Here is a 16,856-nt window from a genome sequence, read left to right as displayed (position 1 = left end):
CCTGCTCTCTGTCAAAGATTTCCAACAGGTGCTCTAGACCCAGGCTGTGAAGGAACTGGTTGATACTCAAATCCACACCTAGACCTGAAAAAATCATCATATTTTGAAGTAAACATTGTGATGTTCAAACATAACTGCACTTTACAGCAATCGTTCACCCAAAAATTCTGTCATTACTTCCTCGCTCTCGGTTTCAAACCCGTATGCTGTTTTTTTAATATGGAAGATAAAAGGAGAAATTTGAAGAATCTTCCAAAGCTTTTGTCAACAGAAAAATGTACAGTATACAACACTTTTGCAAATAATAGTTCATAGGTTTTGAGGTGACGGAGATGAAGATTTTCAGTGAATAATGACTTAAATTTCAATCTGATCCTCACAAAAGGATTGTATGACTTTAGAAGACTTGGAATATATGAGTTGTATGGACTAATTATATGACACTTTTATGGTGTTTTTTGTCCTTTATGGAGCTTGACAGTCATGGTCACAATGAACTGCCATTGGATGAAAAAGACCTGCATGAAGATTCTTCAAAACAATTTTAATTTCTGGGTTAACTATTCCTTTAAATGAACCAGTTTGCTACCCTTTCAATAAGATGTGCTGAATAAACTCACCCTCTTCTTTCGTCTCTACGCCAACTGCCCCTTCAGCCCCAGAAGTTCCCAGATATGTGGACAACTCTGAGAAGGTCCCGGACTGGCTGTCCAAACTGGAGTTTGAAGAGAGCGGTGTGGAGCTTGAGTTGAGGTTTGAGGGCACCACTCTCAAAGAGGTGGAGACACTGACCACCTGGGGTTTAAAACAAGCCGGCAATGCCGAGGGGGGCATGGCAGCTGTGAGGAGGGCACGGACATCATCTGCCTAAAGACAAAGGGAGACAATGCAATGTCAGAAAGTTCCCACCAAAAATGAGGACCAACTTCTTGCGACAGACAAGCTTGCTCCCAAATCGACCACCGTATTTAGTCACAAACTTATATATATAAAAGCATCAGTCAGATATCAAGCAAGTATACTGTGTGTTCAGAAACAACACCACAATTCAAAGAAAAATTCTTGCACAAGACCAATGAGAATGTATTTTCAAACAAGCAAGAAAGCATGCTTTTGGCATGCTTCCATGGTTAAAGGAAAATTCACCCAAAAATGAAAATTCTGTCATCATTTACGCACGCTCATGCCGTTCCAAACCTGTGTTACTTTCTTTTCATTACAAAATGGAAAAAACACTGCTCTTTTCCATATGATGAAAGCATATAATTAGAGATCGACCCATGATCGGTTTTAACAATGTTTTTAACCAATATTTACACTTTTTGGTTCGTAATATCGAATCTGGAGGGTGAGTAAAGAATAGCACCTACTGTAAGCACCTAACCGCCAGAGCTTTTTAACCAAGCTTTTCTTTTAGAAAATTAATTTAGAAATTCCGGTAACGCTTTACACTCAGGTTCCATTTGTTAACATTAGTTAAAAACATTAGTTAACATGAACTAACAATGAACAATACTTATTCAGCATTTATTAATCTTAGTTAATGTTAATTTCAACATATAGTAATACATTTTTAAAATCAAAAGTTGTATATGTTAACATTAGTTAATATACTATGAACTAACATGAACTAACAATGAACAACAGTATTTTTATTAACTAACATTAACAAAGATTAATAAATGATGTAAAAAATATATTGTTAATTTTTTGTTCATGATACCTAATGCATTAACTAATGTTCACGAATGGAACCTTATTTTAAAGTGTTACCGAACTTCTTTATTCACAGAAAACGTTCCCTCTCTACTATAGCTCACAAATCTCATTTGCCCATGTGAATATTCAAACTAGCTGCATGAAGACAGTTGTGCCTTGATGGCAACCATTGTTTTGCAGAAAGTCTTACGAGATACACTTTTCATTCACTTTTATGTTTATTTGTCTTAGCAACCCTATTTCCAACCTCTAACTTTGGCAGAGGTAAATGCAAGTCTCACAGAGTTTCTCTGAACAAGGGTTACCACAACAAAGAAGATGGCAAACGTCAACAGTTCTTGCATGTCTCATAACCGAATGAGATTTGAGAGTTGCGGTGCACTGTAAAAATTTTTTCTAATTTTAAAGGGAAAAGAATATAAAATTGCTACAGTAAAGTAGTAGTTCATTGGTTAAATAGTAGTTACCATACCATATACAGTGACAAATTATATTTAACCAGACCATACAAGTCATTTTACTGTAAAATACTGTAAACATTCATGAAATACCTTATAGTGCAGACCTATTCAACTGGCGGCCCGCGGGCCAAATCCGTCCCGTTTAAAATTTTCAGTGGCCCGCGTGAGGTTGTCAGTTGTCTTGGAGGCTGTTTATATCTATTGCGTTTTGTGTCTGTTCACGCTGTTTTCAATAGTTTTTCTATGCAAATTTGCGCTAAACAGACGTCGTACCACGTCTTGATGTTTATACAGTGTCTCGTGAATGAACGCGCCGTGTTTAGACGCTTTTAGAGGATGCACTACAAAAAAAATTATCCATCATTTTAACGGAAGGGGAAGATTAAAGACCTAAAATCATGGACGACTGACAAGCTTGAGTTCAGAGCAACATAAATTTTAAGTCAAAAGTTTACATCATTGCTTCTATAATAAACATCACTGATAAACTTCAATAAAAAAAAATTCTGTAATGGACCAATTTTGTAAGCACTTTTTAGATTTATATTTTATTATTATTTGTCTCAAGTTACCTGTATTTTTTCCCCCAGAATTTCCTTCTAGGTGGAAATATTTCTCATAATAAAAAAAATTAAAGCTGTGAAACACAGATGTTTTATTTATATAGTGAACAAGTATTATAGGCCTGCAATATAAATCTATAATGGGTATATAATAAATAATGGCTTGGCCTGCGTGCCCTAAAGATTTTTTCCATCTGGCCCATTTGTCGATGAAGTTGAATAGCCCTGTTACAGTGAATGGTGAAAATGTATATTACGTTTAACAAGACAATATTGTACTTTTACGGTAAACTATTGTTTAAATTAAAACAATACATTTGGGGAAAAACAAAAATTGGGCCCTCAAGTTAATACGTTACTCATCACATTTGATTATATTTGATTGAAATAGTTACGTTTCTTCTTATTTTTATATCAGTTATGTACATTGGGGTGTTTTATGTTACATTTTATGTTGTTTAGTTAATGTTTATTGCATTATTTTATTTTACATGTTACCCTGATGGTGTTTTGTGTTTGTTTAAGTGACAATGTGTACTGTCTATAAATGTGTATTGGCCATTGCTCCTGGAAGGGTCTCTCTTGATTAACTTCAAGTCATCATGTGGTTTTGTTTTTTACACCTATGGTACTATGATGGTATATGGTGCATATACAGTACAAAGCAGATTTATTGTAGTTCCTGTAGGTTGGCACATTAACATTGTATCATTTAATGATACAGTTGTGAACTGTAAAATATACAAACGTCATCATGTAATGCCTGAAACATTGTCATCATATAATGTTTTTTGTGGTACATTTCTGACAACCACAGCTAGATTTTATGTTATTTAAAGTAACTTACATTTTGGTCTGCTTCTCACACAAACCTATTGTCTGGCTTCAGAAGATTAGGAATATAGTGCATTTATAGAAACTACTTTTGTGGTACTTTAATAGTGTTTTTTGTTGTTGTTGTTGTTGTCCTCTCTAGAGCTTGACAGCCCCTGTCAAATAAACATTGTGTGTGGGGACTGATATATCGGTTTTACTGATTAATCAGTGCCGATAGCTGCTTTTTGAACTATGAGTTATCTGCAAATTTATGTTGATAGCTGCCGATAGTTTTTCATAATTTCTTCATTTCAAAATAAGAGTCCCTGGTGTGTCTCGGGCACGTTTATACTTTAAAGTCCTGCGTTATGCTCCAATTCTTCATTTGTTCTGGTTACTATTGGGATTTTGTGTTGAACAAAAAGCTGCATCTGGGATTTTATTCATTTTGGACTCTTTGTCTTTAATATGCCCACCATATTAAAGAATGATATATTTTTTTTGACATTCTATAAATTTATTTTAAAAACTATCGGCCGATTAATCGGTTATCGGCCGTTTCCACCACTTTAGTTATCGGTCTCGGCAAAATCCACTATCGGTCGACCTCTAGTATGAACATTCCTCACAATTTCTCCTTTTGTGGTCCATGGAAAAAAGACAGTCACATGGGTTTGGAATGGCACAAGGGTGAAGTAAATGATGACAGAATCTTTTATTTTTGGGTAGTTTTCAATGGCTTTCTTCAGGCATCAAATCTTTGCACATTTTTCCACTCCAGACAAGATGGCTTGTGCATTGTGTATTTTCAGGAAGTGGTATATGGATGATCAGCAAGCCTTTTCAACCAATGAATAAACAAGAAAAGCATCGACCATATGTGACAGAGATATGATAAAATACAATAAGAGATACTTAATTCCTGACTTGACTAAAAGAAGGTTGGATTGAGAAGGCTTAACTGTGATCAGAGGAGCAGGCAATGAGCAGAGTAACAGACAAGTGGATGGTGAGAAGGAGAAAGATCTTCTTTCCCCACAGTGGCTTTTTCAATCAAGCACACACAAAGAGTGAATACCATCACGAGGTCCAGCGGCGACTCGCCTTCCTGGTTGCGAAGCATGGGGTCGGCCCCGTGTGCAAGAAGCAACGTGCACAACTGGGTCCTGCCTTTCTGCGCCGCCTCGTGCAAAGGGGTGAATGCCCACTTATCTGTGGCATTGACGCATGCGTTGTACTTGATGAGCAAAGCGGCCACATCTACATGCTGCAAATGAAACACATGGAGTCGTCGTGCTCTTGGGTTGCTCTTTCTCTCACTTTCTGCCAGGTGTTGCTGTATGAATATGACCTCTGTGTCCTTTCCTTTCCCCAACAGCATATTTTGACATTTATGAAGTTAAACACAACACCAGGACAACCGGCAAGCATGACTTAACTTAAAATAAAATTGGTTAAAGGAATAGTGCACCCAAAAATAGAAATTCTGACAACATTTACCCACCTTCATGAAGTTCCAAACTTTTTCCCATGGATTTGAAAAGGAGACTTTAGACAGAATGTTCTCGCTGCAATTCTAAATAAATTGAAAGTGAATGGGGACACTACAAAATGGACAAAAAAGCAGCTTTATAGTATTACAAAAGTAGTCCATACAATACCGATACCTGTTTTTAGTCTGTATGTGCTGCGCTCTACATAGTGAATTAGCGCTCTGCTCGCTGTCACCTGCTACAAACAAAGTGTGTAATGCTCATGATGGTGTTTTCCGTGTATGAGACAAGGATCTCTAAAAGGTATGATCTAAAATGTAGGTGTCGGCACAACACCAGCTCCACACTTTCACAAGCGCTCATATTTGAAGCACGCAGCACATGCAAACTATATATAATTATCTAATTAAATCACAGCCTTTGCAGTTTAATAATCACACTAGGACATAACGTGATTGTAATTTGTGCACAGAACATTTACAGAATGACATTCGTATGTCAGATGGTATCGGTTTTTGGCATTGTAGCATTTTTACAAGCATGAGTACAAGTACATGAGTGTGGTAAAGCACTAGATTCAGATACCAGTATCGGTATCAGAACATCCCTAGTCATATGGACTACTTTACTTCTGAATTTATAATTTTACCGCAGTCACATTTTTATTGAACAAAAAAAGCAACATGAGCATTCTGCTAAAGATCTCCTTTTGTGCTCCAAAGAAGAAAGTCATACAGGTTTGGAACAACATTGGGATGAGTAATAGTTTTCATGAACATTTTTCATTTCAAATAAATAGTTTTCATGTTTGGGTGAACATTTAGCTATTTTGTATAGTTTTAGAAGAATGCAGATATCTGGAAAAAGGAAAAAGTTGATAAAAAGAAACTGATTTTCAGTATTTTAGTGTTTCACTACATATGCGATTGAAAATGTCTGTGATTAGCCACTGGCTGATAAATTCTCAGGTTTCACTGGCCAGTATTTGAGAAGTGTAGTGCCAAAAAAGTTCAACACTGAGATCTTTTCACAGCGTGTTGAGAGGAAAAGTTTGGTTTGACTCGTTCTGTGTAATGTGTGTCCAAAGATGAGATCCACGCAATCCATTTGTCATTAAATAATGTCTCTTTTAATACTCTTTTTGTTCATTACAGTCAGTTGCTGTTCAAGAACAACAAAAAGAAACATTTAATTCTAATCACACATAGCACATATGCAATTTCAAAACATCATATTTATTGATGGAATATATGGAATTTATACATTTAAAAAAAGCTAAAATGTGACCAAAATGAGGATTAATAATTTATTTTATATATGCAAGCAAAATGGGCATTCTAAAATAAAGGTGCTGTAAGGATACAAGGATTCAAGGAAGGATTCAAGGAAGTTTTACTGTCATTCCAGAACATGGTCTACATGAAAGGAAGAAGCTACTGCGCAGCCTTCTACCTGAGGGAAAGGGGGTAAACATTCAATGAGCAGGGTAGAAAGAGTCTTTCATGATACGGTCAGCCCTGTTCCTGCATCTGCTGGTGTAAATGTTCTCAACTGTTGGAAAACTGCAGCCAGTGAGCAGTTTCCGTACCACACGGTGACACATGATGTAAGGATGCTCTCCACTATGCACCTGTAGAAGGATGTGAGGACTGTGGTAACTAGGCCAGACCGCTTGAGCCTCCTCAGGAAGTACAGTCGTTGAAGGGCCTTCTTTATTAAACTGAAGGAGTTAGTGTGCCAGGCGAGGTCATTATTGATGTGTATCCCCAGGTATTTGAAGCTGGGGATGACCTCGACAGCAGTTCCTCCGATGTAAAGAGGGGCGGGAAGGCTCCTAGAGACTTTCCTGAAATCCACAATAATTTCCTTTGTTTATTTCACATTGATGCAGAGGTTGTTGGCTCTGCACCAAGCCTCCAGTTATTCTACCTCTAGCCTGTACTCTGTCTCATCGTTACGGGAAATTAGTCCTATCACTGCTGTATCATCTGCAAACTTGACAACGTGGGTGCTCGGGAGTGTAGCTGAGCAGTCCTAGGTCAGCAGAGAATACAGCAGGGGGCTCAGGACACATCCCTGAGGAGAGCCAGTGTTGAGGATGATGGAGGAGGAAGTGATGTCGTGGATTCTGACAGTCTGTCTCCTGTTTGTTAAAAAGTCCAGTACCCAGTTACATAGTGATGCACTCAGCCCAAGTGTCTCTAGCTTGTGTATCAGTATTTGAGGTATGATTGTATTAAAAGCAGAGCTACAATCTAGGAAGAGCAGTCTAACATAAGAGTCCCTGCTCTCCAAGTGGGTGAGGGCCAGATGTACAACATATGAGATGGCATCTGCAGTTGATCTATTCCTCCTATATGCATACTGACTGAGGTCGATGCTGGCGCCAATTTTACTTTTTATATAGTCCATGATCAGCCTCACAAAGCACTTCATGACTAATGGAGTTAGTGCTATAGGGCGATAGTCATTCAGGTCTGACACTGCTGTGGTCTTTGGAACAGGGATGATGATGGCAGATTTGAAGCATTATGGTACCTTTGCTTGGGTGAGTGAGATATTGAAGATGTCAGTCAATACCTCTACGAGCTGGTGTGCACAGTCTTTCAGGACCCGACCTGAGATGTTGTCCGGACCTGCAGCCTTGCCGGGCTTGATTTTCAGAAGGGACCTCCTGACATCCACTGTAGTTACGCTAGGGGGCTGCTCACCTGGTGTTAGGGTGAGTCTGGTGCTAGGAGAAGTGTCGAAGGCTTTAAAACGAGCATAAAAGTGTTTTGTATAAGCGATTTTAGCCGTTCTAACTTCCATGAGACTGAGCCGTTGATTTAGCCACCGTTGAAACCGACACAAAGCATATTCCCACGGTTGTCGAACACAACAGTAGCGAAATAGCGCCCTCAACTGACAAATTATAAATCACAACATAATATATATATATATATATATATATATATATATATATATAATATATACAATAATATAATAAAATATTATGGCATTAAGCCTCAATTATTCGCTGCAAAGACAACACTATGAGAACGTGCAAAATGATTGACAGGCAAAAAGCGTCAGAGACCGTGGTCCGCGGAAACATTTTTGTTTGCTGTTTACAAAGTCTAGAGTGGTCACAGAGACTGGTGAGATATCCCATAACATTTATTTCAGTGATATCTTTTGGGGAGTATGACATTTTTTTGCATAACTTTCCATGAAATAAATCGCTTACAGCAGATTTAAATATACCTACGTATATGAATTGGAATCAAATCTTATTGAAATGGGAATTGAATCAAATCAAGAGCTTGTAAATCAGAATAAAATTTAATCAGGAAATCTGTATCAACACCCAGACCTACTAGGAACACTGCTTGTTCAATCCAGTTAGTGCACTGTAACTAACTGTTGTATAAAAACACATAAACAACCCACTTTGCACATATAAATGATTAAGTTAAAAATTATTTATTATAATTATTATATTATTGTTCGCATATTTTTTATTTATAAATATAAACATATTTCTAAATTTATTATTTTTAAATATTTTTTTATAAAAGGGGGCAAAAATGGAAAAAGAAAAATGGAATAAAACACAAATACAAGAAAGTAAAGCAACTTTTGCACCAACAAATCCAACATTTTGGCCATGACTTTCTCCCAGTGTTCTAAAGGCATAAGGACTGTATGTTATATTTGTATGCAGTTTAGAGTGAGTATGTTAATGGACATGGGTGTGTAGTACTCACCCCATATGATGCAGCGTTGTGTAAGGGAATGAGACCACCTTTATCCTGAGGGTTCACCTCTGCTCCCTGCTGCAGCAGATATTCTGCCACCTCCAGGTTATTATAGCCAGCTGATCATACACACAAAATAAGAAAATAATAAAAACATTTCAATCACTGAGAATTCTCAGACGGCTTATTAGGAAAATAGAAAACTGCAATTTGCACCACTTCATTAACATACAATACACCCACACACCCACATTTTGCATGCATATGGCCACAGATGGTGCACGCACTCCCACTTTCATGTTGCGCTGGCACTTTCACTTAAAATGGATAAGACGCAGTGCTGCACCTAGCACAGTCATGAAAATAGAGCCCCTAATGCCACACAAATAATACTGATTAACAATTTAAATGACTTTTTGTTTAAGTCACTTACAGTGTAATTTAAAACTCATTGTAACAGGGTTAAAATGGGAAAGGAGGAGGCGGGAACCGGCTGAACAATCAAAGTAATATTTTAATAGGAACTTAAACAAAAAGACACAAAAACATAAATGCACACATGGTAGCTGCATGTGGCTCTCTCTCTCCCAAACTGCCGCATTCCGCTGCACTTATCCCTCTTCTCGGCTGAATAGCCCAATTGGGGGCCGGGCGTGCATAGTCACGGCCCGGCCCCACCCTCCTCCTCATCACACGCATACACCTAGGAAGTTTATTTACATTGAGCTCGGAATTATACGATAAAATATGCTTGAATGATTTCATTTAGGACTATATAAACAAACTTTCTACAGGGGTAGAATGACATTTGTTTAAATTTAAACAACATGTTCAAAATATTTCTCTTTTTGGTCCACTTTACATTCACACTTTTGTGTTTTGGAACCCAGCCATCCTGAATATTATATTAATATAATATTGATTATTACAATTTTTTCTGAATATTAGAACATGTAATTTTGAAGTGGAATTTAAAGTGCACAACTATCACTGTAAAGAAATCAAATAATTAGCTCAAATAATCAAAATCAAGCAATTATGTAATAATTGTTACAGGCCCAACTTGAATTATTTTTCAAATATTTAATCTGAATGTAACATGAATGTGAACCGCACAGCAAGAAGAGTCAAATTTGCCCAAAGAATGAACTGGTACACTTGTAGAATTTGAAAGTACCAGTTCCTGCACATTCTCTGATCTATACCTACCTGCCAGGTGCAGTGGGGTGGAGTGGCGCCCCTGCGTGTCTCGACAGTTCACGTTGTCTGGAGTGCAGAGCTTTTTAACCCGAGCTAAGCTGCCTTTCTTAGCAGCATCTAGCAGTGCTGTGTCTCCCCTGAGCAGGTCCTGGATATCTGTATCTCCATCTTTCACTAAGTCCAGTGGAGTGTTTCCATCACGGTTCTTCTTGGTAGGGTCGGCACCATGCTGTGAAAAGCCAGTACTTTGTTACACTTCTAGTAAATATAGCACTGCCGAGCAGTTTAAATGACTTTTTAAGTGTTGAGGTTCTGAACTGTAAAGAATTGAGCTAGCAAACAAGATTTGTAATTCATAAAATTATTTGAATTTAAGGAATTTGAATTAAAATGGAATAAAATTAAAAGAAACGAATAGTTATATTGCAGCTGTTAGTGTACTTTTTAATAATACATTTAATTTTTCAGTATGAATTACCCATAATTATCATGCAGACAACATATGGGGTATTTCTAGAAACATTAGATGATATTAATATTCAATATTTGAAATGCCACCTATAGATTGTTGTATTCATTTGTAAAAAAAAAAAAGAATATATATATATATATATATATATATATATATATATACTGTATATACACCAATGAGCCACAACATTAAAACCACCTGCCTAATATTGTGTAGGTCCCCCTCATGCCGCCAAAACAGCACCAACCAGCATCTCAGAATAACATTCAGAGATACTATTCCTCTCACCACAATTGTACATAGCGGTTATCTGAGTTAATGTAGACTTTGTCAGTTTGAACCAGTCTGGCCATTCTCTGTTGACCTCTCTCATTCAACAAGGCATTTCCATCCACAGAACTGTTGCTCACTGGATGTTTTTTGTTTTTGGCACCATTCGGAGTAAATTCTAGAGACTGTTGTGCGTGAAAATCCCAGGAGATCAGCAGTTACAGAAATACTCAAACCAGCCCGTCTGGCACCAGCTTTCGAGGAGGTGGCAGGTAGAAGGCTGAGGTTTGGGGACTACAAGTGGGGTAGGTATTTGGTGGTTTTGGGGATGGGGAGAGAGAAGTCTAGTATAATTATGTATGTTTATTATATATTTAAAAAACATTTTAGTGTGTGTATTATTTTATGTGAACATAAGGGTGTTCGTTGGGGGTTAGGGTGGGGTTGGTGATTGTAGAGGGTTATTAGTGGGGATTAAATGTTAAATGTTGATTCGGTGTGTATGTGTTGTGTTTTTCTCTGTTGTGTTTTTTTTTTTTTATCAATAAAAAATGTTGATTACAAAAAAAGCTCACCATTTACACATACTGTGGTCTAACTGCCAAAAATTGGTGTCATTTTTTCAGACCCCCCCCCAAATAAAAAAACCCTCTTATTATTCAAAAATAATATTGTATATGTTTACAATTTTATGATGAATAGATTTTTTTTGGGTCCTAACTTTGTAAGTGTGTAATTCAGGTTCTGTTCAAGGGCTGAGCGATATGTAAACAATATTTTTGCGATAATTGCCTTAAAAAATATTGCAATATCCGATTACATCATCAACCCCCCTGCTGAGGGTCGGTAAATTTTTTTGCTTTATTGATTTTGCTTTAAAAACTTAATTCTTTATTGAAACACGAAAAACATAAACAAAAGACATTTCTAAATTCAAATTGCACTTTAAACTAAAAGAAAAAAGCAATAAAATCTTATTTAACCACCTCCCAAAATCCAAACATTTACAGTCTCCAACAGCTCCATTTGCCATCACGCAAGCATCCATCAACAAATTACTAATAGCCTACAGATTAAGAACTAAAGACAATTCTAAATGTAAAGACAATAATAATCAAAATAAATAAGCCTAATAAATTCCCTTGTGTTCCCAAAATAATGCTGCCAAATGTGTGTTCTTATTGAATTTGTATTACGTTTTGGTAATACAGTTAATGCTGCGTAAAGAAAACAAAATAAAACTCAATTTTAGGTTCAAGGTGAACATATCTTGCATTACTTTATGATTTAATCACTTTTATTCTTGTTTATTTAAAACAAAGGTTTATATTAGTGAACATGTAGGTGTTGGTGGTGCTTTAACGCATTTTAGCCCTCACAGATGTGCTCGTCCATAGACATTGTCTGATTTTCATGCACCATCCACATTGTTTAATTGAATATCTCGGCCTCTGAGTGGACTAGAAGCTCAATCTAGGTGTCATTAGAAAGCCCTTTGCAATGATGATAACATTTTATCATCAATAGCCGATAACATACATTTCCGATGATTTGTTTAGCATGCTTTTCCTGCTGGACTGCATATTTTGTTCTGGACATTGGATTATTCACACAAGCAAGCTCACAGACAAGGAAAAAAACAAAAAAAAAATTGTAAACAGCCTAAAAGGTAAAAGCAGATATAAAGTCTGTTTTTATAAAGTCTATGAAAGATATTTTTACCTCACAAAACATTTTTTACAGTGAAAATGTTAACCTAGCTTCATGTATTAACATCAAAATTAACTGGTTTTATTCAAGTCAAAAATATTATATTTAACATCACTAAGTCAACCTTAATACAACAGATGGCCAAAACTAATTTTAAGGGTTAAATCAGGTGGAAAACGCTCCTTGAGGTAACAATTACAGGCTACAAGTTTTTCATTACCTGAAGCAGCAGTTTACAGATCTCATATTTGCCCTTGGCAGCCGCCTCATGCAGTGGTGTAAATTTCCAGAGGTCAGCCACATTAACCACAGCACCATGAATGACCAGGAGCTCAGCAACCTCATAATGCCCATAGGAACAAGCATTGTGTAAGGGCACCAGACCACTGCACAACACAAACAGAGACATAATTTTCCTTAAAAGCAGAGTGAGATTATGTGGTACAGTGTCATGTTGGCATTAGCTGGAATGGGCACTTGAGTAGTCAGAAATGACAGTAATGATCGATCACAAAAACACAGTCAATTTTGGATAAACTGCACTTATACTATTCTTGTGACCAACTGCACATTTACACGTGTAGTTCTGAAGTTAGAATGTCTTTATGGCATCTTACCCCTTGTCTTTAGCATGCACATCGGCTCCGTGTTGCAGCAGATACTCCACCACAGCTACACGGTTGTATCCCGCTGCAAAGTGCAAAGGAGTGGACTGCCTTCCTTCAACATCTCTGCAGTTCACGTTCTGAAGAGTACAGAGCTTCTATAGCGGGAAATTAAAACATCATATCAGCACTAACATGGAATTTACTTTATAATGATTGCACAACTACGTCGAGAAAAAAACTCATAAACATAAGATAAGATGTTAATTACTGACACTGTTTGGTTTATTTGTAGTCCTCACCTTTACAACTTCCAGATCACCTGATTTGGATGCTTCTAACAGCTGCCTGTCTGTATCTGAGTTGATTGTAGATGCTCCCTCTAAAAATTGAAAGATTTAAAAATTAAATAAAAAAAATAATAATAATGTGAAGCTTATAATTTTATAAAAGCACTTACATTAATTATTCTGTTAAAACTCATGTGTTATTTGAGCTGTTAAAAGTGGTTAAAATCGTCGTTTACAGTCGTTTAGGGTTTACAGTGTTACGTCATCATGGTAACAAAGTTGTACATTTGGCTACACCTTTACACAGAAAGGTTAGCAAGCGATTTGTCACACTAAAATCATGCTAACACACATATTGTTTACATATTGTGGCTACATTTTTGAAACAGTGTGTATTTTAATGTTTGTGGATTGGCCACCATTTACTTCTGCTGTAAGTGACTCACTGTAACCCAGATATTTGCTTTTTGTAAAGAAAATAAGGGACGAGTCTAAATAGATTTTTGTGGTAATCAACATTATGCCACAAATGCTGCCGATTGAGCTTGGCTTGCATTGAAACCGGAATATTCCTTTAATGCCAGCATGCAGTCGAGTTGACAAGGACTCCACAAGTTTGTTCAAAACCTTTCGATCAGTGTTGATCTCATCAACAAAATTAATGATGAAAATGTTCATTGACAAAGTGTTTTTTGATTTAATTAATGATAATGCAGACATTATTTAAACTATTTTGATTAAACCATACTGTTGACTAAAATATGACGAGAAATAACACTGCAAGATATTACCAATGCACTAACAACGTTTTTAGAATGAGAAAAATCGCATTGAATATTGTTGATTCAACTGATCTAGTAGTCATTGTATTTTGTGGATTTCCCTGCTTGAGCTGTGAGCAGAAAAAGCTGAACACGAGTAAACTGAACTGCTTCTTTACAAGCGGATTAACATTTTACACAAACGCATACTTTATAGGCTATATAAGATTTATCAGCTATTTCTACAACATAGATATAATATTATAACTTACATCTGTAGTCTCTAAAATATGGAAAATAAATAACACAGAAAATTTACTCTCTAAAAGCATGAAGAATCCACAACACACTAAGAAGCTAAAACTTCACTATACTCATCACATGCGGTTATAACAGGAACATTGACCTATTTCAGGTAGTCAAGGTCTTATACAAGTTGATACATGTTAAAGTTATGGTAATAAATGTTGGTTTTAATTTATATATATAAATATAAAGTCAAAAACTAAACCAAATATATATATATATATATATATATATATATATATATATATATATATATATATATATATATATATATATTTGGTTTAGTTTATGACTATTACAGTTTGACACTTTTTTGTCATACTGCACATTATTAAATATTAGCCTATAACGTCATTTTTATTGACTAAAATTATATGCCAATTTAGTCAGAGTACGGGCCAAAACAAACTCTGCACAAGTACGCAGACGCATCTTGCAACGCGTGCTTGATTTCACACATTGTTATGTTCTGATATGTGTCAGACTGCAATTCATGACTTAACGCAACTACGTGTTGCACTCTCAATGCTGCCACAAGGTGCGCTATAGAGAAATTAGCGTGACCTGTCTGCTTCTACGGTGAGTTTTCTCTCTCAACTCAACTACTGTCATGGCGGAGAAACAGTGTGAAGAGAATATTGCTGAGCAAGTACGTTAAAGTCAATATATTATAGTAACTTACCTGAATAACAACACATCCAGTTTAAAGGGATAGTTCACACAAAACTAAAAATTCTCTCATTATTTACTCACCCTCATGCCATCCCAGATGTGTATGACTTTCTTTCTTCTGCTGAACACAAACCAAGATTTTTAGAAAAATATCTAAGCTCTGTAGGTTCATACGATGCAAGTGAATGGTGACAAAATCTTTGAAGGTCCAAAACGCATATAAAGTCAGCATAAAAGTAATTCATACGACTGGTTATATCCATATCTACAGAAGCGATATGATAGGTGTGGGTGAGAAAAAGTCAATATTTAAGTCTTAAGACTTTTTTTTATAATAAATCTTGACTTTAACTTTCACATTCACATTCTTCTTTTTTCTGGGGTGATTCACATTCTTTGTGCATATCGCCACATACTGGGCAAGGAGCAGAATTTATAGTGAAAAAGGACTTAAATATTGATCTGTTTCTCACCAACACTTATATAATTTCTGAAGATATGGATTTAACCACTGGAGTCGTATGGATTACTTTTATGCTGCCTTTATGTGCTTTTTAGACCTTCAAAGTTTTGGACCTACAGAGCTGAGATGTTTTTCTAAAAATCTTTGTTTGTGTTCAGCAGATGTAAAAAGTCCTACACATCTGTGATGGCTTGAGGGTGATTAAATGAGAAGTGAACTATCCCTTTAATGGCACAGATGTTTAAAGGTAACATTTTCGCCACAAGATTAAAATTATAACTAAAAGAAAAATCTGTGTAAAAATGAAAACTGCTGATGATCCAAGTTATCCAGCATGATTTGAGAATGTTCAATAGAATATCTTGTGTGTTTTAACAGAAGCAAGGAAATCTGACCTTTTGTATGAAGTCATTAACATGGTCAATGTCACAATTTTACTTATTTAATTAGTTATGTTATAACATGCTTTTGTTTAAAATATTTCAAAATCCTAAATCTTTTAGCTTAAAAACATTTCGACCCCACTGTAGGCACTATATACAGTATGTTGGGTGCTGTAGCTGGACAACATTACTTATTATCTTTTTTTAACCCTCACCTTGCAGTATCTCCTGAATGCTTTCATTGGCGAGCTGGGAGGGCGAAAAGCTCTGTAGGGAGGTCAGGAGCGGGTCACATCCAGCACTGAGAAGCAGTCGACAGGTCTGCAAATGGCCGCAGAGAGCCGCGTGATGTAACGCTGTCTGGCCCAGGTTATCTACCGCATTCACCTGCACATAAGAACAATGTGCTTTTCTCAGTGGGTCACAACACAAAAAAGATTCAAACTGATGTCTAGAGGCATTTTCATACAGCGTATATCTTGCAAGGAGAGAGTGCTTAAACTGTAACCTGTTTAAATACATTGATTATTCCATTTGGTGATGGTAGTAGTGCAGAAATTACACACTTCTGTGACATCTATAATTGTGTTTTACAGCAGCTGTGAATATCTCACTCACTTTCGCCTTGTGCTTCACCAGCACCTCGATGATGTCATTGTGGGACTTCTCAGCGGCGAGATGCAGAGGTGTGAGGAAGCTTCATGAAAGGGACACATCCAAAAGCAATTACTGCATGTCTTACAATACCATTACCACAGGGTGCCAAAAGGGTGACTGACTTACTCTTTATTCTTCTCATTGATGTTAGCTCCCATCCTGAGCAGCAGTTCACAGATCTGTTTCCTCTTGGGATAGGGCGACGTGGAGACACAATGCTATCAAAGACAACCCCAGCAAACACTGTATTTAATTCAGATCTTATAAAACTCTCT

At 36.6% G+C, this 16,856-nt stretch overlaps 1 protein-coding gene across 3 annotated transcripts in view; it reads right to left on the bottom strand.

Annotated features, from left to right (window-relative positions):
- LOC127423353 (poly [ADP-ribose] polymerase tankyrase-2) overlaps positions 1-16,856 on the bottom strand; it is a 40,741-nt gene that overhangs the window by 8,369 nt on the left and 15,516 nt on the right. For 2 of the 3 annotated variants that reach the window (XM_051667582.1, XM_051667583.1), the window contains exons 10-19: positions 16,708-16,799; positions 16,543-16,621; positions 16,140-16,311; positions 13,352-13,431; positions 13,062-13,207; positions 12,665-12,830; positions 10,002-10,221; positions 8,802-8,911; positions 621-867; positions 2-84 (exon numbers count right to left, since the gene is read on the bottom strand). In XM_051667582.1, coding sequence (XP_051523542.1) covers positions 2-84; positions 621-867; positions 8,802-8,911; positions 10,002-10,221; positions 12,665-12,830; positions 13,062-13,207; positions 13,352-13,431; positions 16,140-16,311; positions 16,543-16,621; positions 16,708-16,799 — 1,395 coding nt within the window. Of the gene's footprint in view, position 1; positions 85-620; positions 868-4,637; positions 4,827-8,801; positions 8,912-10,001; positions 10,222-12,664; positions 12,831-13,061; positions 13,208-13,351; positions 13,432-16,139; positions 16,312-16,542; positions 16,622-16,707; positions 16,800-16,856 lie in introns of all 3 variants that reach the window. The other variant, XM_051667584.1, reaches the window with a different exon arrangement.

The sequence above is a fragment of the Myxocyprinus asiaticus genome, chromosome 32 (assembly GCF_019703515.2).
Source record: "Myxocyprinus asiaticus isolate MX2 ecotype Aquarium Trade chromosome 32, UBuf_Myxa_2, whole genome shotgun sequence".
In the NCBI taxonomy this organism is placed as follows: domain Eukaryota; kingdom Metazoa; phylum Chordata; class Actinopteri; order Cypriniformes; family Catostomidae; genus Myxocyprinus; species Myxocyprinus asiaticus.
Note: the sequence above shows the minus strand (reverse complement) of the source record. Positions and strands in the feature narration are given on the sequence as shown.